The 25,325-nt window shown below is 60.6% G+C and overlaps 1 protein-coding gene across 5 annotated transcripts; it reads left to right on the plus strand.

The window, feature by feature from the left end:
- The first annotated feature begins 5,560 nt into the window (after positions 1-5,560).
- On the plus strand, positions 5,561-25,325 carry WDR5 (WD repeat domain 5). 5 transcript variants are annotated; one of them, XR_013443886.1, is made up of 17 exons: positions 5,573-5,685; positions 6,061-6,257; positions 6,399-6,487; positions 8,564-8,751; positions 9,370-9,478; positions 9,828-9,901; positions 10,476-10,565; positions 10,756-10,845; positions 11,028-11,111; positions 14,797-14,852; positions 18,280-18,326; positions 20,757-20,832; positions 21,590-21,623; positions 21,964-22,038; positions 22,150-22,362; positions 22,528-22,615; positions 23,748-23,772. XR_013443886.1 is itself a non-coding variant. In XM_036108623.2 (15 exons), exons 3-15 carry the CDS (start codon positions 8,671-8,673, stop codon positions 23,846-23,848), a joined length of 1,005 nt encoding a protein of 334 aa, XP_035964516.1. In that variant the 5' UTR covers positions 5,561-5,685; positions 6,399-6,487; positions 8,564-8,670; the 3' UTR covers positions 23,849-25,325. The 5 variants fall into 5 exon arrangements, 1 of the variants encoding a protein (XP_035964516.1); XR_013443887.1 differs by having other exon boundaries at positions 5,575-5,685; positions 6,174-6,257; XR_013443885.1 differs by lacking the exon at positions 6,061-6,257 and having other exon boundaries at positions 5,561-5,685.

Consider the following 25,325-nt stretch of genomic DNA (forward strand, 5'->3'; position numbering starts at 1 on the left):
GAATGTCCCAGCAGCAGATGGAGCATGGCCGACTCACCTCTTGCCCCAGAGACAGACATGCACGGTGTCTCCAATGACTTCGTCATTATAAATAATGTTGCCATGAACACCCTCTGCAGCCTTGAGCCGCCTCCTGCAGCCGTTTCCCAGGGAGAGATCCCCGGGAGGAAGGGCCGCAGGGGCTGTGTGTTCCAAATGGGCCCTGAGGGCGGTCTCTCATTGCGGTTTTAGGGACCACTGTTTCTATTCTTTAAATGCCCTCCTCCACCCTCGTAGTCCCTCCCCCGTTGGTCCCCGCCAGCTTTAACATGAGACCCCGCGATGGATAGGGAATCTAAGTCTGGGCCTGGAACTCTCCAGAACTATCCACACCCCGCCTCCTCTGGCCCAGGCAACCAAACAGACCCCGTGTCAAGCCTGCCTTCACTTCCCAAAGTAGAAGCACAGAGGACAGCACCCGCCCCGGCTGCCTGCGGCCGGAGAGCTCCAGGCTCTGATGGTGGGGCCAGGCCTCCAACTCCGACCCCCGAGGTGGGGCTCACACAGGAGACAGCTGTGTTAGCCCAGGCCTCCGGGCAGCCTGGGAGAAGCCTGGTCTTCATTCCTTGCGAACACTCAGCCCTTAGCTTGGGGGAGGAGGGTGTGTCTATTTAAAGACCCTGGAGAGAAGGGGAGGGCAGAAAGAAGGGCCACCACCGAGACTCCTTGGGGGAGCCAGGGACGGCGGGAGCCCGCGGCACTTGGCAGGGAGAGCAGCTGGGCACAGCCCCTGGACTTTGGCCCCTGGTGTTTCCCGGTGTCAGCTTTTCTATTTTAGGCCGCTGGCTCCTCCATTAGGGGATTCACAGCCCGCCTGGGAACCCAGAAAGGCGGGCGCTGGGGCCTTGGCTCCTGGGCCCCCTTCCTCACCCTGTGGGCTTCCAGGCCCAGGTGAGGGCCGTCCCCCGATGTTCCCGCCCTGTGACCCAGTCGGGGCTCCTGGATCTTGTCCCGCAGAAACGTTCACAGTCATGAAGCCCCGGAGACAGCCCAAACGTGCTACCAGGGCTCTCTGTGGCCGGGGGAACAGACTGGAAAGTGCTCGTTGGGGCAATGAGCCACAGCCGTCATCGGAGACGGACCACAGTCAAAGCCGCCAGGATTATGGGCATTCTGGGGAACCGCCAACAGAACCACAGAACCCACAGAACCACCCAGAACTGCGGGTCTGGTACAAGGGGGTGCCGGGGTGGACTCTGGGGCCAGAAGAGCAGGGTCAGGCCCCTGCTCTTGCGTCATTTCCTTGCAGGGTCGCCCGGGGCAAGGCAGGAGGCCCTCCGAACCTTCATTTTCCTCATCTGTAAAAATCAGAATACCTTACGAACACGTTTGGGAAGGTACAAGACCGCATTTGACGTCCTCTGGCGAGGGCGGGCACACAGTAGGCGCTCAGGAAGAACAGCTGCGGGGGGGGTTAATAACTTGGACAAATGGAAACAGTTGGACGTGACAGGGCCACACAGGTGGATCGCTGGCAGCCACACTGACATTCCGGAGAAAAGACCCGGTAAACCACTGGTGCCTAATACCACCCCCACCCCCATCTACAGCCTCTGAAACCAGCCGTGTTTCAGACCCCTGATTTCCATCGGGCCTGTCACAGGAGCTGAATCCTCCCCGCTCGCTCGCTGGTCGGGACCCCTCTCTAACCAGGGGGATTAGCCCAGCGGGAGGTGGGGAGGGGATTTGCAGACCGGAACAGGTGGGGCCTGGCATTGGAAGTCTGAGCCGCATTCCAGGGATTCCTGCTAGGCGACCCGCCCAGCCTGGCCTGGGGGCCAGACGGGTGCTGTGCACGCAGCACCACCTGGAGGGGGCCCTCCCGGGAGACTCTGGGCCCGGATAGGGTGGAAGCTGAGGGCAGCTAGATTGAAGGGGGCTTTGAAGCAACGGTAGGTTAGACTTAAATCCGGCAGGAAGTGAAAGCAGATATTCCAGGATTCATTCCTTCAGAGGGTCTTTATTGGGTACCTACCGTATGCCCCTCCCAGTGGGCACTGAGGCCCTAACGGGTTGTCCCTGCTCCCGTGAGCCCATAGTGAGGGTGGTGGACGAGTGAATGGGCCCCGACGTGGGTCCGGGGCCACGGTGCCGGTAGGGACTGGAAGGGACTGTGGGCAACCTAGGGCTGAGCCTGGTGTCCTCGAGGAAGGGGACGGTGCCTGTGACTGTCTCGGCTACCCTGGCACTGGGGGCCTGCAGGGAATGGGCGCTTTCATTTCTAAAATGGGACGGCCAGGCAAACTGGGCTCTCTGTCCCCCTCGGGAGGGTGGCACCAGGAGGGGAGGTGATGCAGGGTAATGAGGCTGAGGTGCTTAGTAGCCTGCAGGAGGGATGGACCAGGGAGTGAAGGGAGGGGAAAGGGGGAGGTGCACACTGGGCAAAGGCCCAAGAAGGAGGGAATTTGACATTAGGACCCAGTCCTATCTGCTCTCTCTGTACCTGGGAAACAGACTGGGGAGGGAGAGGATGGTAGCACAGCCAGGATGAGAAACGGTTTTCTGGAGTCTGGGGTTGGGAGTGGCCATTCTGACTCAGGGTAGCTGAAGGCCCACTGGGACCCAGGGGATGCTGGGCAAAACACCTGTCCTGCTGGACCACGGGCAGGGGCAGGGGAAGGGAGAGCAGAGCCCAAGGAGGGGAAATGGGGACCTAAGTCTCCCAAACCGGCTGCCCTGGCATAGTTACCAGGAGAAAAGGAATGCACACGAACCCCACTGACCTGGGCTGGTGGGAGCCTTGGGGTCTCTGGGTAGTGTCAGCAGCCCCCTGGAATGGTGGCCCAGCAGAGGTGGGCCGGCTAGTCTGGAAAGCTGGTGAACAGCTCCTGGAAGCCCTGGGTCCCAGGCATCCCCTTGTTCCTCGCCTTCCACAACCCTCCCTCATCAACTGCCATCGGAATCCAAAGCTCTGGGCTTGGCCATTAAAGGACCAGTGCTTCCTTCCCCCCCATCCCCCCACACCAGGGAGCACACAGCGTTCCTGCCGCCTCCCGCCAAGCCCTCCCAAGTCTGACAGTGCACCGTGCCTGGTGAAATCTTTATCACCGGGTGACCAAATACGGTTTTCCAAAAGCTTCGTGTCCTCTAAGAAAGTGATGTCGGCGGTTTCAGCTCTGCCTCCATCCTTGACCCTTGCTGACCTGACTGCTTCCATTGACACAGCTCGCTCTCCCTTCAGCACGTGCGTCTCACTCATTTACTCATCCATCTCCCCATCGGTTATCCACGTGTCCATCCAGCCTCCACCCATCCATCCCCCCGCCACCGAGTGTGCGTCGTGAGTGTGCTGCCCGGGAGTGTGTGCTCTGCCTGGAGGCAGTACTGACTTCCATGCTTGTGCCTACTGCCTGAGGGTGCTTGGGCAGCTTCTCAACCTTTCAGACTCAGTTCCCTCAGTGGGAAAAGGAATAAAGGCACCCCCTTCACAGGCTTGTTGTGAAGGTGCAAGAGATAACACATGCCACAAACTTAGCAGAGAATGGAGCCTCCGGGCGCGCGTCGTCCTCCTCCTCCTCTCTTCCCAGCGCCACCGGCCATGAGTGCTGTAGTGTGCCTGGTGGAGGGACCTGGGCGAGTGGGGCGGGTGCCCAGACAGGTCCAAACTCTCTGCTTGATGAGACAGTCTTGAGAAACGTTGTCTTTATAAAAACTGTTCATGGAAACAGGTTCATTTACCAACTAGTTCCCGTTGGCCAAAGCACACTTAATGTTCTGGAAAAAACAAATCTCCAAAATGTGCTCCCCTTCTCTGTGGCTTTTATCCTCGCTTCCATTTCTACCTGTGATTTTTCTGAGCCCGACCACATTTCTGAAGGGATATAAAAGGATTTAAAACTTCGCCCATAAAGCAAATCTCCTGCTTTTGCTAAATTGCTCTACCTGCTGTGTCATTTGGTTGCAGTATTTTAGCTATGATTGCAAGGATGGGTTGCAAGAGCACTTAACAGGATTTCCTCATTTTCACGGGAAGGCTCTGTCTCCTGGGGGGAGGGAAGCAAGACCAATTTCCTTGGGAACCCGGTTTGAGTTCTGAGTTCTGGGGTACGGAGGGTTGGAGGTATTTTTGATTTGGGGCTGGGATCTGGGGTGCATGGATTAGGGGTGTTGCTAGGCTAGAGGGGGGAGTCTGGTAAACTCCACCAGCAGATGTTGGATTTGGACATGAGAGCAATGGGAAGCTGGCTCTGAGGCTTAGATCAGGGGGTGACACATTACAGCGTCGGGGGTCTTAGTTCTGACTGTGCTTCAGAAAGGTTTGGAAAAGGCCCTCTGGAAGACAAAACCTGGAGCAAGAATGGAGAGGAATGGATGGCTGAGACAGCCAAGAGGTGATGGAGGGGTGTCCATGATGGGCTCAGGTTCTGGCCCAAGCGGCCAGGTGGCCAGGTGGAGGGAGACGTCCTTCTTCATCCCGCGCTGGTTTTGTTAACTTCTGTAACAAAGGTGGCTCCCAGGCACAGAGATCCACACAGAGCTGTGCCAGGGCCAGAGACTTTGGGCCCCTGGAGCGCCTGTCTCAGCTCCTGTGTCCTTGATAACCACACACCTTGTTCCTTGGGCATTTCCATTTCAAATGCTGTCCTTTTGTTGGCACGGGTTCCTGGGACGTATTCAGTGTTTCCATCTTTAATTGGGAAATGAGACTGCAGGGTATGCGGCTTGGGTTGGGGCCGCGGGGCTGGGGAGACCAAGACCACTTCCAAGACTGTAAGACCCACATGGGTAGCGGGAGTGCGGGCGGCGGACGAGAATGCACAGGACTTGGGGCCAGAACACGGGCTCCAGCTTCTCCTTTCGCCCGAGCCCTCCCCTCTAGGGGTTCCCCTTCCTCATCTGTAGCTGGCGGTGACATACCGTCTGGGACCCCACCTTGCAGACAGCAGAGCTGCCTGCACGCGGTGACTGCAAGTGCGGACTGTCCCTGACCGGGGCTCTCTGCGGGCGGGCAGCCGGCCATGCGGGAGGGCTGGGGGGCCGGGAGGCGGAGTGCGGGGGCCGGCGCCCCCAGCTCTGCGGGCTCAGGGTCCTCGCTTCCGGAGGGGGGCGGAATGGGGCCCTATCGGCCGAGGTGCCAGGCATGCGTGGGGAGCCCAGCCCGCGCTGGCAGCTGTGCACGCTCTGGCTGCCGCCGTCAGCTGCGTGCGCCACGGGGCAGGGGGGCCGCGGTCCCTGAGTGAGGGTCCCACAAGAAACGTCAGGGACCTGCCGCCCCTCGACTCCCAGGGGCGAGCCCTGCTGCTTCCTGGGGGCGCCGCTGCAGGCCGAGTTCAGGAGGTGAACTTTCGAGGGGCACACTGGCACTTTCCTGGAGGTATCATCATACTTCCGTTTTTAGAAAGTGCACGAGAAGAACGACCTACACCCGCCAACTTTGAGGTTACCGCTTTGCAGAGGAAAGCGCGCTCCGCAAGCGTCCCTTTAAGGCGTTGGGCTTGCCGCAGGCATTCTGCCCCTCGCCGCTCCCCGTAGTGCCCCTCCGAGAGGCCGGCTTTGTGCGCTCGCCCCGCCCCGCCGCCGCCCCGCCCCTCGCGCACGCGCACTGCCGGCGCCCCCCCGCGCCGCCTCGTCCAGCTCGGCCCGGCTCCCGCCCAGGCGGCGGCGACGCGACGCCCCGAGTGCCTGCCCCGCCGCCGCGGCCGGCAGGTAAGCGAGGACGCCAGCCCGGGGGCCGCACCCGGGGTGCGGGCGGGGGCGACGCCGGCTGCCCCTCCGGGCCGCCCCGCCGCCGCACGTGTTCCGGCGGGCCAGGCCCAGGTCCCGGCCCAGCGCCGCCGGGGCCTCCCGTGCAGGCGCCCCGCGCCCCCACCGCCTCCCTTCCGGGTGCCCGCTCTGCGCCCCTCGTTCGCGCCCGGCCCCCGGCGGCGGCGGCCCCCTCCCCGTACTCGGGTCCCGGCGCCCCTCCCCAAGCGTACTCCCCGCGGACCCCCCCAGCGCCCACCCGTGCGGCCACTCCCCAGCTTCCGCTCCCCCTGCGGCCGGGTGACAAGCCTTCAGCCCGGGGACTGCGACTTATTCCAGCAGCCAGCGCGCGTCTCCCCTTGCTCTCCGCTGCTCGTCCAAAGAAAGACCCCAGACCCACCGACTGGTGCCTGGCCGTGGCGCGCAGACCAGCCTGCTCTCCTCTTCTGCAGAAACGCCCCCTCCCCCGACCTGCTGCTCGCCCTCAGCCCAGGCAGCCGGGCCCTGTCTCTCCCCTGAGAAGCCGGGCTCCCCAGGTGCGGTTCGCCCTCCCGCCGCGAGACCCCGGCTCCTTCCATAGCGCCTCGCACCACCTCCAGTCTGGTGTGCCAGAGCCATTTTGGCTGATGGCAAGACGCTCCCTACTAGCCTCCTCATACCGGTTTCTACCCACCCAGGTCCGTTTATCAAGCCCTGCAGACACACTGGCAGGTGCTGTGCCAGACGCTGCCTCTGAGGTTGGCCCGGTCCCCTAGAAGGCAGATAGGTAAGCTAGGATGGAAGCCGGCTGCAGACAGGGGGGGAGAGAGGCATTCCCCCCCACTCTTTTGGTCTGACCACCTGCAAGTCATCAGGTTACCTCACCTGTGGGCCCAGTCTCTGGGGTGGAGTCCGGGAAGCTGCATTTTACAAGCAGTGCAGGCGAGCGCTCAGGTTTGGGAGGCTCAGCCTTGGGTGGTCAGGCGCACCTGGGTGAGAGACCTGTGAGTGTCGAGAGGGGGCAGGTAGCATGTGCTCTGGAGGCCTTCCCCACGGCACAGTTGCCTTTACCTTCTTGGACTCCTTGAGGAGCCAGACCCTAACCTGCCGTCCAGTTGCTTCCCCAGAATCACCTGAGTGTTAATGGAAAATGCACGGCTTTTCTCCCTCTCAAGTGGAAACCAGGGGCCTTGAGTCAAGAAATTGTCTTCTTTAGGGTCCCCCTGATTTTTTGCATGTTAATGCTTTGCTAGCCCAAGGGACTGGCGGATTGGGTTTGAGCTGGGAGGGGTTCGACACCTTTTCTGTGAGATGGTCTGATGTATTCCCTGGTCCTCACCTGAGGGCAGGTAGTTTGCTGGGAGTCACACCCCACCTCCTGGTGGGTCTCAATTTTTATGTTAAAAGGAGCAGCTCTGGGCTCCCTGAGCTGCCCTGTTTACCCCAGAGGAAGCCTCTTCTGTTCCATTGCTGTTTCTCCCTCACACCTCACTTAGCTCCTGCTGATACCTTCTTCATATGTTAGGTTTTGTGAAAGTCTTTCCGGCTGTCTTCCTTAGCTCCCCCCACCCCACTTGTCCATCCCACCTAGGGGAGGGCAGCACTTGGGTTAATTGGCACTGCCAGGTTGCACTAAATTTAATCACCAAGCAGCTACCATTTACTGAGCACCAGTTTTGGGCCAGCACTTTTGTCCCTGGGTGCAATTATGTGACCTGCCCCTCCCCGCTCTAGTACTTGGGCTTTGGGTGCAGCACGATCCATCCTTGGGTAGGGGTCCTTGCTACAGGTAGCCAGCAGGGGCCACATCTGTGCTCTGCACGGCTGTGTTGCACTGTCATTTCTCTTCCCTCCTCTTGGATGAAGACTTTGAGACATGGTCTTTTTTGATGGCTTCCATTTTCCCTTGGTGTGACAAGGAGTCATGCAGGCTTTCAGTTTTAAGCGCCAAGCTAGAATTTACGCTGTAAACTCGTTAGATTAACGGTGGTGCACACTTCTGGGTTGGATGGCCAGCGATGTCTGCGAGGATGCTGTCCGTGGTGGCTCCCCCCGCCCCCCAACCCGTTTCAGAGTCACCAGGTGTGCTTCTAGGAGACACATCCAGGTTCTGGAATCCTGTGCTACAGCAAACTGAGTCGCTCGCTGTTCGGCTCGGGTAGCTCCCATTGTCACGCTGAAACCTAACTGAGCTGCAGTCTTTCCCCTCCTGCAGCGCGCCAGCTTGCTTGCAGCCGATCCGTGTACACTTCAGGCTTCAGCAAGCAGGCACGGCCAGCCCGGGTCGCGCTTCCCGGCCGCGTCTTGTAGTCGCCTCACCAGGGACAGGGCGCCTTTTGAGCTGCTAGGGTTCGGGAGGCAGCCTTGTGTCTGCACCCGGCGACAGGGAAGCCCCCGGGAGGCGCAGGGCACTGGGGGTCTCCTCTTGTATATTTTCAAACATGGCAGTTAAGCCCTGTTGCATCACTTGTGAGGATTTGGATGAGTTCCCAAATTTCTACACCCTGAAGCTCAGTCTTCCTGCACTTTTGGTTGGTTTGGTTTGTTTGTTTTTTTTTTTTTACGTTTCAAGGGCTCTTTGAAGAAAATTGTGTTTTGTTTGCCTAGACTGGGCTGCATTCCTACTGACAAGGATAACAGTAGGGAGCACCCCTGAAGGTGGGGCCTTGGATTTCGTTGACAAAAGGGGCCTGGGCAGGGTGTCTTAGCATCTAAAGAGTGTTAATGCTGAGTTAGCCCCACAGATAGGATAGGTTCATCTGGAACAGTGTGTCTGCTGCGGGGCCAAGCGAGGTGGGCAAAGGTTTTTCATCCTTTTTTCTGGGAATTAACTTGTAAAATATGGTTTGTTTATTGGCCTCAGTCCCCCCTGTAGGTTTCGATTAGCAGACAGTTCTTTGCACTGGGAGTCTTCGACTGGAGCTGTGAACTCCTCTGCCCGCGTCCCCCTACCTGGTGGGCTTTAGAGCCATGGCAACGGAGGAGAAGAAGCCAGAGACAGAGGCCGCCAGAGCACAGCCCACCCCTTCCTCCTCGGCCGCACAGAGCAAGGCATGTCCCTGGGGGCTCTGGGGGAACTGTCAGGGGGCGCCTGGGCCGAACACTCCTCGGAGATGCTTCTCCCTCAGACACTGCGTTTTTATTCATCGAGCACATACCTACTCGGTGCTTGTTTACCATGCTGGGGATGCCCAGACCTGTTCCCTGGGGAGGGGGCTTTATCAAAAACATAGATCCTTGGTCCCGATTGTAAGATTCTCTGCGGGACCCAGAAAGCCTCTCACGAAGCCCCCTCCCTGGTTCCACAATTCTGGTTCCCAGGCAGGTTTGCCAACCCCTTTGGTGGACACCAGGCAGCACACGTGGGCCTTTGAGCAAGGCTGCGGCCGTGTCAGATGGTGCCTCCAGTCTCGTTGAGGGTGGGGTGAGGCCTTGAGGGGCGTCCGTGTTGAGCTGGCCTGGTGGAGTGGGGGCACTGAAGAGGGGGCTGCACGAGAAGCAGAGCTGTGGAGGGGAAGTAGCCCAGGTTTAAACCTGTCCGGTTTGGAAGATGACTTCCAGAGAGTCTAGTAGGCCCTTGGAATATGGATTTGGAGCTCAGGAGGTGGGTCTGAGCTTGAAACCAGCACAGTGGCTACTGTTTGATGACTGGTACTGTCTCTTCAACAGCCTACCCCTGTTAAACCAAACTATGCTCTAAAATTCACCCTGGCTGGCCACACGAAAGCCGTGTCCTCTGTGAAATTCAGCCCGAACGGGGAGTGGCTGGCAAGTTCATGTACGTATCACCAGGGCCTCAGCTCTTGCCAGGGGCAGTCGGAGCTGCAACCAGAAGCCCGGGACAGCGGGAGGGCTTGCTTCCTAACGCTGCTGCTGGGGCATTGCAGCAAGCCGTTTGCCCCTCGCCCTAACTGGGGTGCTTGGCTGCTCTGAAGTGATGGGCCTGGGGGAGAGGGGAAGGGCGCGGGTGGCCGGTGTCCGAGCACCGGCTGTTCCCTCTGCACGGAGCCTGTTCACGTGGGTTCCAGAGGGATTCACACTGTTCCCAGGGCACTTGTTGTGGGAAGCCCAGATTTTTACTCAGGATGACTGAAGCACCCCATTTCCTTTGTCTTCCTTTCTTTCAGCTGCTGATAAACTCATTAAAATTTGGGGAGCGTATGACGGAAAATTCGAGAAAACCATATCTGGTCACAAGCTGGTAGGTGTGAGCCCTGCATGCTGAGGTTGGTGGGCCGCTGTAGCTCCACTGGTCCAGGGGGTGGGGCCCATCCCCAGGGTTCATCAGGTTAAGATCTAAGCTCCCCCCCCAACCCGAGTTTTTTGATAGTTGTTTGCCTCTTGTTTTTTTTTTTTTTTTAAGATTTTTTTTTTTTTTTATTTATTTGACAGAGAGAGCACAAGCAGAGGGAGAGAGAGGGAGAAGCAGGCTCCCTGCTGAGCAAGGAGCCCGATGTGGGACTCGATCCCAGAACCCTGGGATCATGACCTGGGCCGAAGGCAGCCGCTTAACCGACTGAGCCACCCAGGCGTCCCTGCCTCTTGTTTTTTAAGCAAATACTTTTGACCTTCCCAGAAAAGTTTCATCGTGATTGCAGGAAAACACGCTTCTCCTTTGGGGACCGTGTAGTGTTCTGTCTGTGGGGTCGGGAGTAGCTAGAGGGTTTGGATAGTGGAGCCATGTGCTTATTTATCTTTAGACGGATGTTCTGACCTTTGCTGGTTCACTGCATTTTGTCCCGTCAAGGTGGTGACCCTGTGTTTTTGTTCCCCAGGGGATATCAGATGTGGCCTGGTCGTCAGATTCCAACCTCCTTGTTTCCGCCTCAGATGATAAAACCCTGAAGATCTGGGACGTGAGCTCGGTAAGCTGCTTCCCTCCCGGCAGAGCCCCTGTGCGTGGACAGGGGGCACGGTGTGGGAGTCCGAGGGCGGTCCGGGGACCAGCTGGTCATGGGCGGCCCCGCTTGGTGGGAGATGTGCCATCGGGCCGCTGTGGGCTTGGTGTTGAAATAACCACTGGGAGTAACTTAGTCTGACAATACTTGGTTTTAGGGAAAGTGTCTGAAAACCCTGAAGGGGCACAGTAACTACGTCTTTTGCTGTAACTTCAACCCCCAGTCCAACCTCATCGTCTCGGGCTCTGTAAGTGCGATGCCCCCGGGCGTGGGGGGTGGTACTTTGTAGCCAGGAGCTTGGGAGTTGAGCCTTGAGTCTTCTCTGTCGTGCTGGGGGACGAGGGGCTGGTGGTGGCAGGTCTTGGGTTCCAGCGGACCGGTCATCTCCTCCTCCGTATGGAATGGCCTTACCTCTTCTTTTGTTTTCAGTTTGATGAAAGCGTGAGGATATGGGACGTGAAAACAGGGAAGTGTCTCAAGACTCTGCCTGCACACTCGGACCCGGTCTCAGCTGTAAGTCCCACTGAACCCTGGACACCGCGCAGCAGGACAGGGTGATGGCCAGGGAGGGGACACTGGGGACCCTGAGAACGGTCTCCCTGTCCTGGGCCTGTGAAAGGACAGGCAGGCGAGGGCCTGGGTGTGGTGTCCCGAAACTGAATCCTGTGGGACAGGTAGGGCGGCCAGGCCTAGAAGAGGGCCATGCATTGGGAAGTGAGTTTGGAGTGGAGCTGGCTTTGATCTTGGGGTGGTGGTGGAGGAGGTCGAGATGACCTGGCCGAGGGCGAGAGCCAGTGGAGGGCGGGGCCCCACGAGTGTCCTGTGTGTGCTCCGCGTCCTGCCTGTGTGCACGCCAGCAGTGTGCAAGATGAGTGTGCGTGCTTGAAGTATCCATTGTATCACAAACCTCTCCACTTGAAAGTGGCCAGGAGATTCCTTTCTTTGTCAGCAGAGAGCCTGGGCTTGTTTCTTAGCCAAGTTTGCCTTTTTTTGGAAAGGGGAAGGGATCGTGTAAACAGTGTGCTTATTCTTACTGAGCAGATGGTCCTTTTCACTTTCTGAAATCGTGTAGGTGAGTGATTTGAAACATTTTCAGCCTTGGAAGGGCTTTTTTGCCCAGCTGAGACCACTTGCAGAGCCTGGATACGTAGAGGACACGTATCGCACGCTGGTTGCAGTGGCCTCCAGGGGCCCTTGCCGCCCACAGTCCTGGCCAGCGCCTGGGGCTCCGAGGAAGGCGGTGCGCTGTGGACACGGGGCCCGGCCTGACTGGTGCTCTCCCCTCCGCTGTGGGCTCCCAGTCCGAGGAGAGCACGGCAGCGAATGTGCGAAGGACCTGGGAAGCGAGCTGAAGGAAGGCGGGGAGTCGCAGGAGTGCGAGTTGGGGGGCGGGGGGACTCAGCCTGAGCAGCCATAGGGTTTGTAAAGTTTGCATTTCCCACTGAAGTGAAATGTACTCCTTTAAGAAAAGGCAAACAGAGGTAGCGAAGAGAGAGTCACAGTCTCCTGAGCCCCCACCCTCCAGGCCCACTGCTAGTCCCTGCCTCCCCCTGAGGCTGTCCGGTTTTTTAAAAATCCGTGTCTTTCACCGGATGTCCTCTAAGTGGTGGGGGTGGAGCACAGCTGCCGTGCGGCCCCCTGGGAGGGGTTCTTGGGCATCTGTGGTGTCCGTGCCCAGACCCCGGGGGGTAGTGGGCACACTGCGCCAGTCACCCCGGCGGGTGTTTGCTTGTAAGTCGCACCGCACGGCCAGGAGTGCAGTGGGCATCTTTGTTGGACAGCTTTCCCCGCGGTGCGCCGTTCTGTGGGTGAACTTTTGGCGGTCACGGTCGTGTGAAGGAGGCACACTGAGCTTTCCAGCAGATGCGGCTGGGAGCTGGAAGCCTCCCGGCGGGTACTCCGCTGGCTGCCCCATCCCCGCCCTTCCTCCCACCTGAGTGGCCCCCGTCCTCTCTCGCCCAGACTCCACCTGCATTAGCTTCCTCACCGAAAGGGCCCTCCTGCCCGTCTCATCCCGCGGCCCTCGCTGCAGCCACTCGGCCTGTGGATTTTCCTTGTACTCACCCTGTTTCCTGCTTCGCTGCTTTTACGTGAGCTCACCTGTCTGCCAGGTGTGCCCCTCCCCCCCGCCGGAGGGAGGTCTCTGAGTGACTGTCATCTGAGTGCGGACTTGGCATTCCCCTTAGGGTCTGACTTGTTGCCTTTTTCGTGTCTTCATAGTGCGTACGTTTAGACTGTGGGGATGTGTAGGGCCGCCTTGTTGCCTTTCGCACCTGACCGTTGGTGGGATGGAAAACCCAAGCTGCGTTTGCCAGTGGGGAGGTCCCGATGTGGTTGGGAACAAGGCAAAGAATGAGGTTGGCATGGCAGCTTCCGGGGACCCATGCCAACTCGTTAGTGTCTGGTACAATGGACCGTGATAGAGTATTTTGCAAACCCAAAGAAAGGGAGAACGTGGTTGGACAGGCGGCAGCGAGTTAGAAAGACTGTTACCTTGAGGGGCTGACGAGCGGGTGGTCATGGTTAAATAGCTGGCCTGCGAACTTGTCCTGCCAAAACCAGCGGCAGGGATGGAAGGACAACAGAAGAGCCTCTCGAGTGTCTCCTGGAGAGCATGCGGGGCCCAGCGGTCCGGCACAGAGGCCGCCAGCCGCGCGCGGTGGTGCAGCCCGTGAAGTGCTGGGAGCCCCAATCGAGACCCGCCGTGAGCGCCAGGTGTGCTGTGCGTGCTCAGCCTTCGACGTTTCCGTGGGACCAAAGGGAGCCAGAAGTGTCTCGTGGGTGACTTCGACACTGGTCACGTGTTGGGGTGGGACCGTAGAGACTTTGGGTTAAATAAAGCCAAGTTCATCCCACCTGTTAACCTTCCTGCTGCAGCTACTAGAGCATTGTCCTTGTGGCGGGTGGGGCCCGAGAGTCTAGACCCCAGCTTCTCCGTGTCTCCTGGCCCCGCGTCACCCGCATCCACCGAGGGTGTGTCTGTGGTGTGCTCTGGGGCCTGCTGCTCAGTGGAACGAGCTCTCGGGTGCTCCTGGGCGCGTGGCTTGGCCGCTGGGGACATCCAGCAGTGTCTGGAGGCAGCTTGGCCCTTGTGAGTCGGGCGGATGCAGCCACATGGGCAGCCCCGCGGCCGGAGAGACTGGGCTGGTCGGGTGGTGGCGCCAGGGTGGAGGCCAATTGACCCAGCAGGCGACCACGGGCCCACCCCCAGCCCCTGTGCCATGCAGTCTCACGTGGAAAACGTGGCACGGGTAGCAGGGAGCGAGCCGGTTTCAGCAAGGTGCTAGTTGTTATAAAAAGGCTTATCCTGGATAAACTCTGCCCGGGACTCAAATAAAAAAGGTAGAAGTTGGTGATAGTCTCATCTGACATCGTGGTTCCTTTACTTCCGCTGGGATTCCACCGGGAAAGCAGGAAAGAAACTCGAAGATGGTTTAGTTGTGAGACTGGGGCTTGTCGGCTGCCGGAGGTGTGTGTGGCCACGGGGGTGGAGAGCGCTGGGCCCCCGGGTGACAGAGGTGCGGGGAGCGGAGGCCGGTTGTGCCCGGGGGACCAGCCCACGGGGGCATCACCCCCGCTCTGAGGTGTGGGGCTCAGAGCAGCCTGGATGTCGGCGCCTGGGTGCCTGAGGTTCCCGGTCCTCGCGGCAGGCAGGGGGACGCGCCTGCGTGCGTTCTTCCGGTGGGTACCCGACAGGTGGGTTTTTCTTGGTTTAATGTGAGGTCAGGGGAGGTGGGTTTCGGCCAGGTCGCCCTGGTCAGGCCGCCTCCATGGCAGCAGCAGATGCACGCAGGCATGGGCTCTCCAGGCCCGGCCTCTTCTCCCTTGGGCTTGGTCACTTGGTCCCCTTTGTTTCTTTTCAAGGATACATTTTGTAGTAAGCGATTTAGCTGCTCAAGACGTGTTCGGGGTTGATTTTCCTTCTAAGTTTAGTTATCCATCGTGAAACAAAGGGCCTGTTGCTTGAGACACCTGGCAAAAATCACTTTATCCGTGTCACTCGAGTATCCGTCAGCGTTGGCAGGAAATCCGTAGAGTTCGAAGCGCGTGGCGGCTCCGTTGCTTCGTCAGTGTTAGCAAGACGGCGTGTGTTTGTTAAGGGCACCTGTGAGTAGGGGGCCACTCAGGTGGGCAGGGCCACGTAGTCTGTGTGGACCACTTGGAAGTAAGTGTCTTTTCTCCTCCACTCTGTTCTCAGGTTCATTTTAATCGGGATGGATCCTTGATAGTGTCAAGTAGCTACGATGGTCTCTGGTAAGTGAAGACATTTACTTCATTTACTCAGCGCCCGTTTGTGCAAAGGCCGTGTTCTGGCCTCCGGGGGACAGCAGTGAAAACGGGGCAGGAGGAAGCCTGTCCCCGCGAGGGGCTTCTGCTGTCGTGGGCTGCGGCAGACGGACAGACGCACGGCCGGAGGGGGCGCTGCTGGTGCGGGGAGGCCGGGGAGGCGTTCCTGCTCCAGACTCCGCTCCTTGTGGGCACGGGGGGCACGCGGGCCCAGGACCAGCCTCACGTCCCGTGGAGGATGCGGCGTGGAAATCCCGCCACAGAGGAGGTGAGGAGGAAGGGGGGACGTGGTTTCATGTGGAATGTGCAGTGTAGCCTGACTGAGTAATGCTCGGACAGCTCGGAGTTTGTAACCTCAGTGCTGAGGACTCTGTCGGAGGCATGAGAGTGGGTGTAGAAGGAAATGTCCGTTTAAGTCGGCCGACGCCGTGACGGGGGCACGCGGGCAGGGACAGCCTCCTGCCCGTCCAGTGTGCTCGCTGCTCACTGCGGGGAGGCCGGTGGGCAGTGGCCCCCAGCTGCGTGATGACCCGAGAGGAGCTTCCCAATTACGCGGGAGAACGAAAGCAAGGCTAGGAATCAGTCTATATTTAGCAAAAAGGAAACAAGAAGGAGGAAGGGGGGTAACATAAATCATCTAATGAAAACGCCACGGAAGGAGAGAAACGCGCTGCGCCGGGCATCGCGGCAGCTGGACCCCTCGCTGCGGGCTGTCAGGTTGCGTGGGAAACCAAAGGGTGGGCGAACGGCGGCGGCGGGCGCAGAGCACAGCAGCGTCCAAGTCAGCGGGACTCACAGATGGAGCGTGTGTCGTCACCCCCCCCGCCCCCGAGGAGACGCAGAGCTGGCGGGAGAGGCCTGTGCACCCCAGCCGCACAGCCGCCCCGAGCGCACGCGGGGCCTGGGCCGCGAGGACGGTGAGGCAGGACGCGTCGCGTCTAGACGTCGACAGGAGAGCGTCCGGACCCGAGCGACGCCGTGGCTGTGTATTTGCTGCGCGTGCAGCACAGCATACGTTGTGTCCCGCGAGCCTGGAACGATCTCGGGGTTGCCCATGGACAGGCTCTGAAAGCTTTCTACAGAAGAGGGAGAAGGAAGAGAAAATTTAAAAAGCTGTGTACTTAGGCCGGCCCAGTCGTTAACCCTGCGCAGCTCCAGTAAGGAAACAGGGCAGATGAGCAGGGTGGAGGCAGCGGGTGCAGACGTAGCAGGCTCTGGGAGGGAAGGGGACAACGGGGCACGTTCGGGGAGCTCCTGTTTGCTGAGTTGGCTGAGGAAGGTCTGCTCACGGTCAGTGGAGCTGAGCTGGATCCTGGGCTTCCAAGGCTGGGAAGCTGATCCGACCACAGAACAAGGTGGGGGCCCCTGATCTGATGCCCCTGATGGAGCTAGTGTGACCCTCCTCCCCAAGCTCCGCAGTGAGTCTGTAAAGAAATCCACGGAGGACGCTTCGCTCATGAATATCGATGTCAGAATTCCAAAGGAACCGTTTGCAAGGTGATTCCAGCAGTGCTTCAGAAAACAGTAGTCCACGACCACGTGGGTTTCTCGAACTGTGAGAGGGCTGTGATAGCGTGATTGACGTCAGGAAGTCTGTAATCTGATGAATTGTGTCAACAAAGGCAAACCTCCATGACGTGTCACCGGCAGAGGCCGGGCAGGCACCCCCAGTGGAGACTAACGGTGTTGCTAACCGTTAGCCAGAAGCTTTGTAACGTTTACAACATGCAGTAATGTGCTAAAAACGTTTCTAGTTAAATCAGGAGCAAACCAGGCCCATCTGCCCCTTATTCAGGGTGTTTGGAGCTCCCGGTTAACGGGATAGAGCTTTATCTCTTTGTAGAGGGTCTGTTTTTCAAGAGTTAGGAGTCATGGACACGGCACTTGATCAGCACCGACCCCAGCCTCGCCATCCCCGCTCGGCAGGAGGGGAGCCAAGGCAGGCTGAAGTCTCGCTGGTTGTCCCCAGCAGCGTGGGTGGGTGGCAGCCGGAATCTGTGTCACACGGCGGGCTCTGGCGCCCTGGCTCTGAACCGCCAGGCCCTGCTGGTTACAAACCATGACTGAGTGTTTGGGGAGGTGAAGGTTTGGAAACGGACAGCCTTCCCCGGTACTGGGCGTCCGCAGTGAGCAGACGCGCAGGAACGGGCAGAGACGTGAGGGAACCTAGGATACGTCTAACAGGGAAGAGGAGGACCACGTGGGGAAAATGACAAAGTGCAACTAAAGGGTCAGGAAGCAGCGAGCTGGGGGATGAGGACGGGGTGTGTGCACATCCCCTAGTGGGGACCCTGGCCTGGCAGACTGGGCAGTTCCACGGAGGGCCTCCCCTCGGCCTTTCTGCAGCGAGAGGAAGCAGACTTAGGACCTGAGGGAATGTAGTCGAGCTGCAGCTGGGAGGGTGAGGAGAACCGGCGGCCGGGGGCCTGCTGTTGCCTGGACAGCAAACCCGAGGCCCGGTCACTGTAGCACCAGCCCCGACGGGTGCCTGTTGCAGGACGCGACGCAGCGCCTGGTGCCAGGGTGGGGGGGTCCCCTCCCAGAAGAAGGGCCTGGTGGGGCAGGCAGAGCGGAGCCGGTCCTAGGAGCAGGTCGCCGGCCCTGTGCCCACTCCCAGCGGTCAGGGAGTTAGAGAGCAGCTCGGAAGTGTGCCCCACGGCCAGTGATGCGAGATAGCGTCCTGGGCCAGGGCGTCCCCCGGCGGGGGTGGGAAGCTGGGAGAGGACGTTAGGAAGGTCAAGTGGCACCCTGTGAGCCAGTGTCCCCGCTGCTGGGCATCTGTGCTGTGGAGGGGCAGGCGACGCGCGTCTGCTGCTGAAGACGTTTGCGTGGACGGAAGTCACAGATACGCTCGAACTGGCATGTCCGTTCTGGGGCAGCAGCTCCTCGAGTACGTTCTCTTGCTCCTGAACTAGAGGAACATCCGGAAGATACCATACGATGCTCTAGTTGTGCGGAAACTCCCGAGCAACCGCATGCTTGGATTGCTCGTGCCGGAGAGCAGGCTGGGCTCCAGGCGCCCTCGGCCGTGGCCTCTGTTGTCCCCGTCACGGTGACCACACCTCCTGTGGCTGAGCGCATGAGAACACGCGGGGCTCTGTGAGCGCGGCGTGCGCGGGGCCCTGTGAGCGTGGCGGGAGCGCGGTGTGCGCGGGGCCCTGTGTGCGCGGGGCCCTGTGAGCGCGGCGGGAGTGCGGTGCGCGCGGCACCCGTTCTGGCCCCGGGGGGCCGGGGGACCTCGTTGCCGCAGGAATGATGGAGCGGAACAGTAAAGAAAACTGAAATATGGCTCACTGTGTGTTAGTCTCAAAATCAGGGTTTGCTTAGGAGCCGGAATGCCTCGAGCTGCTTGTCCTGACTTGCTTTGTGAAAACTTGCCATTTTTGCGTTGCAGTCGGATCTGGGACACCGCCTCTGGCCAGTGCTTGAAGACGCTGATCGGTGAGTGCCGCCGGCGCGGGCTTTCTGGCGGGCTGTCCCTCCCAGCGGCGGTCGCTGTTCCCTGCCCTCTGTCATATGTGCTTTCTGGGAAGGCCCCCTGTCCTCCATCCTGGATCTGCTTCCTGGGGGAGGGCTCCTCCCTCACTGACCAGGTCCAGCTCCTGGCAGCTCCTTCCTGCTGACCTCCGGCACCGTGACGTCCCCTCTCCAGGCGGGGCCCCGTGCTGTCTTCCATCAGCCCTTGCTTGGGACTGCCTGGCCGTGTCCTCCGAAAGCCCCGTGAGCCCCTCAGACCCTTGGTGGGGACTCTCCTCGGATCATTCCTTGAGCAGACGTGATTGAGCCCCAGCCCTGAAATGCACCCCATCTGCCGGGGGTGTCACGGGCGAGCCCGGGGGACAGGCACTGGGGTCTCTGCAGACGGGTAGGGATCGGTTGTGCAAAGAGAGGCAGGTGTATATGTGGCCAGAGGGTGGGTGCTGGGCCCCTTTAGGGCCTGAGCCCCTGAAGGTGATGGGGAGGCAGCCCTGGGAGGATTTTGAGAAGGTGGATCACCTCGGGTCAGCCTGGAAGGTCCCTGCAGTTTCAGGTTTAAATGTGAAATAGGGCAGTGGTGGAGTTCTACGCTGCGGGCTGGCGAGAACTGGGTTGTGGGCTGGGGGAGGGGCCTACGACCTGCCGGGAGGTGCCTCCGAAGCTCCGCACCCTTCCCTGGGCAATCGGGAACGCATGTGGCTTTATGCATCAGCTGGGGTCAGCGGGGGCCGCCATAGCAAAGCACCCCAGCTCAGGCGACTTTCCAGAGATTTATCCCTGCATCCTCGGCACTGCGATCCGAGATGCAGGCGTGGGCGGGCCTGGTTTCTCCTGCGGTCTCTCGTCGGCCTTCCTGCTGTGTCTTCCCGTGGTTGTCCCCTGTGTGTGCACCCCTGGCGTCCAGTTCTTCTCTCGTACAGACGCTGGTCAGATTGGAGTAGGGTCCCCTGTCCTAGCCCATTTTAACCGAGGCACCCCTTGCAAGGCCGCGTCCCCACATAGAGCTGAGATACTGGGGTGAGGGTTTTGACGTGGAAGTTTGAGAGGGACGCGGTTCAGCGTATGATGGTGGCCTTTGTACGGTTTTTGCTTTTTGAGTTTACCCTTCTGATGACGTCACTTCCGCCGTGTCCCCAGCCTCCGTCCCCAGAGGCCTGGCACAGCCCCCTCCACCGGGTGGAAAGTGCCATCGTTCGTGCCGCGGGAGCTGTCTGGCGCTTGCTGCGTGTTAAGCGTCGACGTTAACACACGTAATCCTCGCGGCCAGCCCGCCCCGCAGCCGGGCGGGAAGCGGAGGCTCGGAGAGGCTCGTGGACTAGCCCAAGGCTGGGAGCAGGCAGGTGTCAGCGCCGGGCCTTGAGCCCCACGGCGTCTGCGGGAGGAAGGGGCGGTGCGTAACCCTGTCCCCAGCCCGTTTCTAAAGGCAGGTCCACAGGATTAGAACTTTTCAGACCCAGCGACGCTTTGGTCCTGGAGCTTGGGTCAGAAACACCGGCACTACCTCGCCTTGTCTGAGTTGGGGGCCTGCCTTCCTGGTGTGGCCCCTGTGCCCTGAGGAGGGCCGTCTGGCCTCACGCCTTTTCATGTGCCTTTGCAGTGTCTGGGACGTGTCGGAGGGAGCAGCGGCCCCCGGCGTGCGGTGGCCAGGGCCCTCGAGGTGGTAATGCGGCCCGCCGCTCTCCCCTGCTCGGCACCAGGGTGCACGGCCCCGGTTCTGTCCTTCTCACCTGGGGGGAAGCGCGCTCCTCCCGATGTGAGGGTCACAGGCTGTCATGCAGCGGAAAATGCCGGCCTTGGCCTGGGCGGCCCTGACGGGCTCTTATCAGCATTCCCGGGCCGCCCGGGGTGAGCTTTCACACCCGAGTATAGAAGCAAGGATGCGGGTATCATGCCAGCAGGGTTGTTTTTAGAGGGGGTTTACAGACCTTTTGCTCTAATTAGGCGGCAGAAAACATCTGAGATGATTCACCCAGGTCCTTTTTCCCTCAATGGCAATACTTCTTCAGTCCAGCGGGGCGTTGGCAAACTGTTCCACGTGAAGAAATCGACCCTGGGTCCTCCTACAAACCCCATGTTGGCAGAAGGCCAGGCACCCTGAGTTTGATTGGCCATAGGCCCCTTGTTCCTAAAGCCGTCGTGGCAGAGGGGGTGGTCAGGCCCCCACCAGGGACCCGAGAAACATCGAGGAGAACCGGCCGTTGTGACCGGCGCCAGGGACGGGCGAAGGGGGGTGTGCTGGGCTCCTCGGGGACCCATCCTAGGTGGTGGTGTGGGCACTGTGGCAGCGTCCCCACTCGGATGGCCCCGTGTGGTGATGGGGGGCTGTCCTCCTTTCCTCCCCGGGCCTAGGCCCGGTGCTCCTCCCATCAGCCTGTCTCTGCGTTTCCCATGCAGATGACGACAATCCTCCTGTGTCGTTTGTGAAGTTCTCTCCAAATGGCAAGTACATCCTGGCCGCGACCTTGGACAAGTAAGTGCCACCGCTTCCCGCGGGGCGGGCCAGGGATGTCTGTCTCCTAGCAGTGTTGCACTCGTAGAGACAAGAGATGTCTAAGCCCGGTACGTGGTCCACGCTTCTGGAAGGTGTAGGCTTCCGGAATGCATGTGCTGTGCTGGGGGCCGGGTCTCCGGGCTGAAGAAGGATTGGGGGTCCAGGTTTCTCTGCGGCGACTGTGGGGGCACGGGCAGCCTCTGAGCAGCTCTGGTTCTGCCCCTGAGCACCTGTGTTTCACCCCAGCAGACTCGGGGCCGGTTTTGCCCCCTCTCGGCGGGCCTTCGACCTCTGGCTGCGTGTGTGCACTTCGAGCAGCTCTCTGGGGCCCCGAGCGCGGCCCCCAAGCTTGCCAGAGGGCCATGTGGTTGGCGCTTCTCCTCAGCACCCTTGGGAAGAGTGAATTCCTGCCCAGGGAAGAGGGGGGATTGTTTGTTGCACTGAAATCTGTTCTGGACATTTCTGGAACCTCCCCACCTCCCTCCTGTAGCGGGAACGAGCCGCTGACTGATTCCGGGGGCACCCGGTAGGCTCTGGTTAGTGGCAGAAACGTGCGGGGTTCTCACACTGCTCTCGGATGCCGACAAACGGCGGGCCCTGTGCCCGCGCTTGCAGAGGGTGAGGGGCCCGGCCCCTGGCTTCTCTCCGCATGTGAGCACGGGGTGGGGGTGGGGCACACAGTGACCGCGGGGACTCCGCGAATGCAGGTGACTCACTGCCCCCCTCTGCCTTCCAGCACGCTGAAGCTCTGGGACTACAGCAAAGGGAAGGTGAGTGCTGGGGGCAGGCTTGCTGGGACTGGTTGTGCCGAGGGCCTGGGCTGTGGCTTTCGCTGGTGGCGGAGCTGAGCCAGGTTCTGAAGCAAGAGGGGCTAACGGAAGCCACCTTCACTGGGTTGGCGTGGTGCGTGTTTGTCAGACTCAGGATTTTGCAGCTCGCTAGGCCGCAGGTGAAGGCTGCAACCACGTGGCTTTGCGCCCTGGGTGTTTAGATTGCTCTCAGAGCTAAGGTTAGTTGGCCGTGAAGTGCCCGCATTCCAGATGCCAGGAATTGTCCACAGTGCAGGGAGATCGTGACTCAACAGACGTACTGACACTCCTGTCTTTGCAGTGCCTGAAGACATACACCGGCCACAAGAATGAGAAATACTGCATTTTTGCCAATTTCTCAGTCACTGGCGGGAAGGTAAGTTTTCTCCCAGCTCAGGAGCTTCTCGCCCTCCTAGCTGTCCCTCCCGAGAGGTGACCCTCTCATAGGTTGGCTTGTCTGCCTTCGGGCGTTCCTCTGTGCCCGCAGAACGAAGTACCGTGCCTGGGACGGTCAGCTTCTCCCTCATGGAGGCAGAGGGTTCAGGGTGTGGGGCGCAGTGTCGTCTCTGTGAGGGTTCTGCTGCCCAGGCGGGGCCCCACTCCTGTGCTCGCCCAGGCGGGACGTGACTCGAGTGGGTGGTGGCGTTCGGCAGACCCGGACGTGACCCTGAGAGAGTGGTGATTCGAGGAAATGATGCAGGTCCCAGAGGGCTCCCCACGGCTGAGCGCGGCCTCGCGTTTCTCTGTGGGCGGTGCTGGGAGGGAGAGCGCCGCCTCGGGGCGGGCATGGACGTGTGGGGACAGGGACTCTCGCCCAGGAGCCAGCTCTGACCTGGGTGTTTCTTGCCCGCCTTCCCGTTCCTAGTGGATCGTGTCTGGTTCCGAGGACAACCTGGTGTACATCTGGAACCTGCAGACCAAGGAGATCGTCCAGAAACTACAGGGCCACACAGGTGAGCGCGGGGATCTGTGCCGGCCGCACACCCGCGTTACACGGCGACGCTGTGCGCGAGTGCGTTGTCCTGCCGCCTGCTTCTCGTGTTCTTCCTCGGCCTTCTGGTGGCCTGGGGGTGCCCCGTTTCGGAGCGGTTGGCAGGTGGCTTTGTTCGAGCTCCCGTCTGGCCAAGGCCGGGTCCGGCTTCAACTTCTCTCCGTGGCCATCTTTCTGTCTGCCTGGCCTCACAGTCCATGTAGGCTCCGTGTGCGGACGTCGCTCATGTGTGTGTGTCCTGCGTCGAGACAAGCGTGGGGCAGGGGACATCCACTCTGGGCTAGAGGCTCTGGTTGCTCTCTGACCCACCTTCTCCCTGGGGGCCTTGTGCTCTGCACTCTGAGCGGCCGCCCATGCTGGGCCCTCTGCCCCCAGAGGCCGCCCCTCTCCCCGCCTGCACTTGGGGGAGAGTGTCCGATCCTTTGAGTGCTCTACTGTCATCCCTTAAAGCCACCTCTACCTGCTGGGGACACGGCCTAGACCTGGGGTCAGCTGCCACTTTGTGTGGTCTGCCCACGTGGCTTAGCTCCTCGGGAGCAGCCCCGTGCCTCGGTTGCTTCTGGCCCACCCACTGCTGCGTGGGCAGGACACTCAGCCCCTTTGCAGCCACTTGGGATGCAGCCGCTCGGGAAGTGGGAAAGTTCTGGGGTGTAGCCCAGGTGTCAGCTCATGGACTCTCACATCCCTGGCGGAGGTGAGGAGCTTCCTGGCGGAGGCGAAGCGTGCCCTGCGGAGTGTGCCTGGGCCCAGCAGCAGTGGGGGGCGGCGGGAGCGTGGGCTCTGGTCCTGGTGAGTGCGGGCACGTTGTCCACGCGGCGAGACCGGGGCTTGTCTGTACCCGCCGGGACCCAGCGCGCTGGGTGCTGGGCCAGGCTCCACGAGCCCGCGCTGCTGCCGTGGGCCGACACTGGTGTTCTCGGAGGCCGCCGCGTCATGCCGCCTGCCACCTTCCCCCCGGGGCGGGTGGCACAGCTCAGGGCTGTGAGGGTTGGGGGCCAGTGGCGGGGCCCTGGGGGCGGTGGGGGCGCGACCCTGGGGCGGCAGAGCGGGTCTCTGCACCAGGGGGCAGACGTCGGCTCCGGTCTCTGTTTCAGACGTTGTGATCTCGACGGCCTGCCACCCGACAGAGAACATCATCGCCTCGGCCGCGCTGGAGAACGACAAGACCATCAAGCTCTGGAAGAGTGACTGCTAGGCGCTGTGGGCGCCGCGGGGGGGACGGTCAGGAAGGTGCCCCGGCGGCGGGAGCGCGGTGTCTGGAAGGGCGCCCCTCGGTCTGGGCCTGGGGGTCGGGACGGGCCTGGATTAAGCCGCCTCTGAGGACGATGTGGTGGAGGGGGTGTCTACCACCGGAAAGTTCTAGAAGTTGCTGGTGACATTTCTTGCTGATCCCTCTCACACTGTCTGGGGAAGTTTGTAGTCTGTATTGTGTTCAGAGTCAACAAAAATTTTTAATTTTTTATTACAGAAGGGTGAAGTTCAATTTATCATGAGTTGTGTTTTTTTCCAGTAAATGTTCTGTCCCTTCTTCGGTATGTAAGCACCCAGTGCAAGCGCTGTGAGCCCCCGCGGCCAGCCCCCCGTCTGTTCAGTAGATGCTCTAGCGACCCGGCCCGTGGTCACCGGTTCCTGCCGGAGCGCCCAGTGTTGTTTCAAAGTCTTTCTGGAAAACGCAGAACACTGTAAGGTTAATCCCGTGTAAAAACCCTTTGTGTGGGAGTTCGTGGTCCCTGTGCCGACAGTGTGGTGTCGTGCCCGTAGCTCCCCGCGTCCCCCCCGCGTCCCCGACGCGCACGGCCACAAGCTGTGGTACGAGGTGGGAGTCTCGCCGCCGCGCCGGGCTTCTCCCGCCGGGCCTGCGTGCGCTCGGCCCCTTCCTGAGAAGTCCTTGGTGGCAGGAGGTTGAGGATGGCCGCGGGAAGGGCTCGGCTCTCCTGTAGGTCGGGAGTGCGTCACGGGGGCCGGGGACAACCCGGGGCAGTGTGGCTGTGAGGAGCCGGCCTGGGCTGCGGGAGGCCCTGGTTCCGAGGCCCGGGCTCAGGCTGGGCTTCGGAACCCGCAGGCTTGCTGGGGGCCTCGGGGCCGGCACTGGGAGCCGCCCGCTCCGGCGGGCCTCTGGGTCGTGTGTGGGAACCTCCAGCAGTGCGCTTGCCAACGGTGGGGGGCGCGGGGGTGGTGCTGTGCTGATCCCAGGCGTGGGACCCCCGTCCACACCCCCTCCTCCGCCAGCAGCAGGGGGCTGAAGTGCGGGCCCTGCCTTTCCTAAGGCCCTGAGTCCTGGGCGGGGAGTAGGGGGCTGCCCTCGACGGGCTTCCGGGGCCCCTTCCAGTGGCCACTGTCACTTGGACAGCACTGACCATTCTGGTAGAAGGCATGTGGAAACCGGCTTCCTTCTGGTTCCCCGGCCTCTCCCCGGGAGGTGGACAGCAGGTGGGCTGTCCCGCTGCAGTGACGTGGTCAGCGCTCGAGGGGCTGTGGGGGGGCCTGGTTTGCCACATATTTTGGTAGGAAGCACGAAGGTATTGTTGCCCGCCCCTGGGAGCAGGGGGGTGTGGACACGGAGCTCTGTGCCCTTGGATATAGTTTATTTTTTCTACGTTTGAATTCTCTGTTGTAGATTTGTGTAAAAATACATTCTCTCTTTTAAAAATAAAAATTTTCATGTCTTGTAA

This window comes from Halichoerus grypus, chromosome 14, assembly GCF_964656455.1.
Source record: "Halichoerus grypus chromosome 14, mHalGry1.hap1.1, whole genome shotgun sequence".
NCBI classification, from domain to species: Eukaryota; Metazoa; Chordata; class Mammalia; order Carnivora; family Phocidae; genus Halichoerus; species Halichoerus grypus.

Excerpts from the sequence above, each read along its gene's own strand:
- WDR5 (XM_036108623.2), top strand. The coding sequence starts at position 8,671 with ATGGCAACGGAGGAGAAGAAGCCAGAGACAGAGGCCGCCAGAGCACAG. Across the intron at positions 21,624-21,963 it reads GGGACTACAGCAAAGGGAAG|TGCCTGAAGACATACACCGG; the intron begins GTGAGTGCTGGG and ends CTGTCTTTGCAG. Across the intron at positions 22,039-22,527 it reads TCTCAGTCACTGGCGGGAAG|TGGATCGTGTCTGGTTCCGA; the intron begins GTAAGTTTTCTC and ends TCCCGTTCCTAG.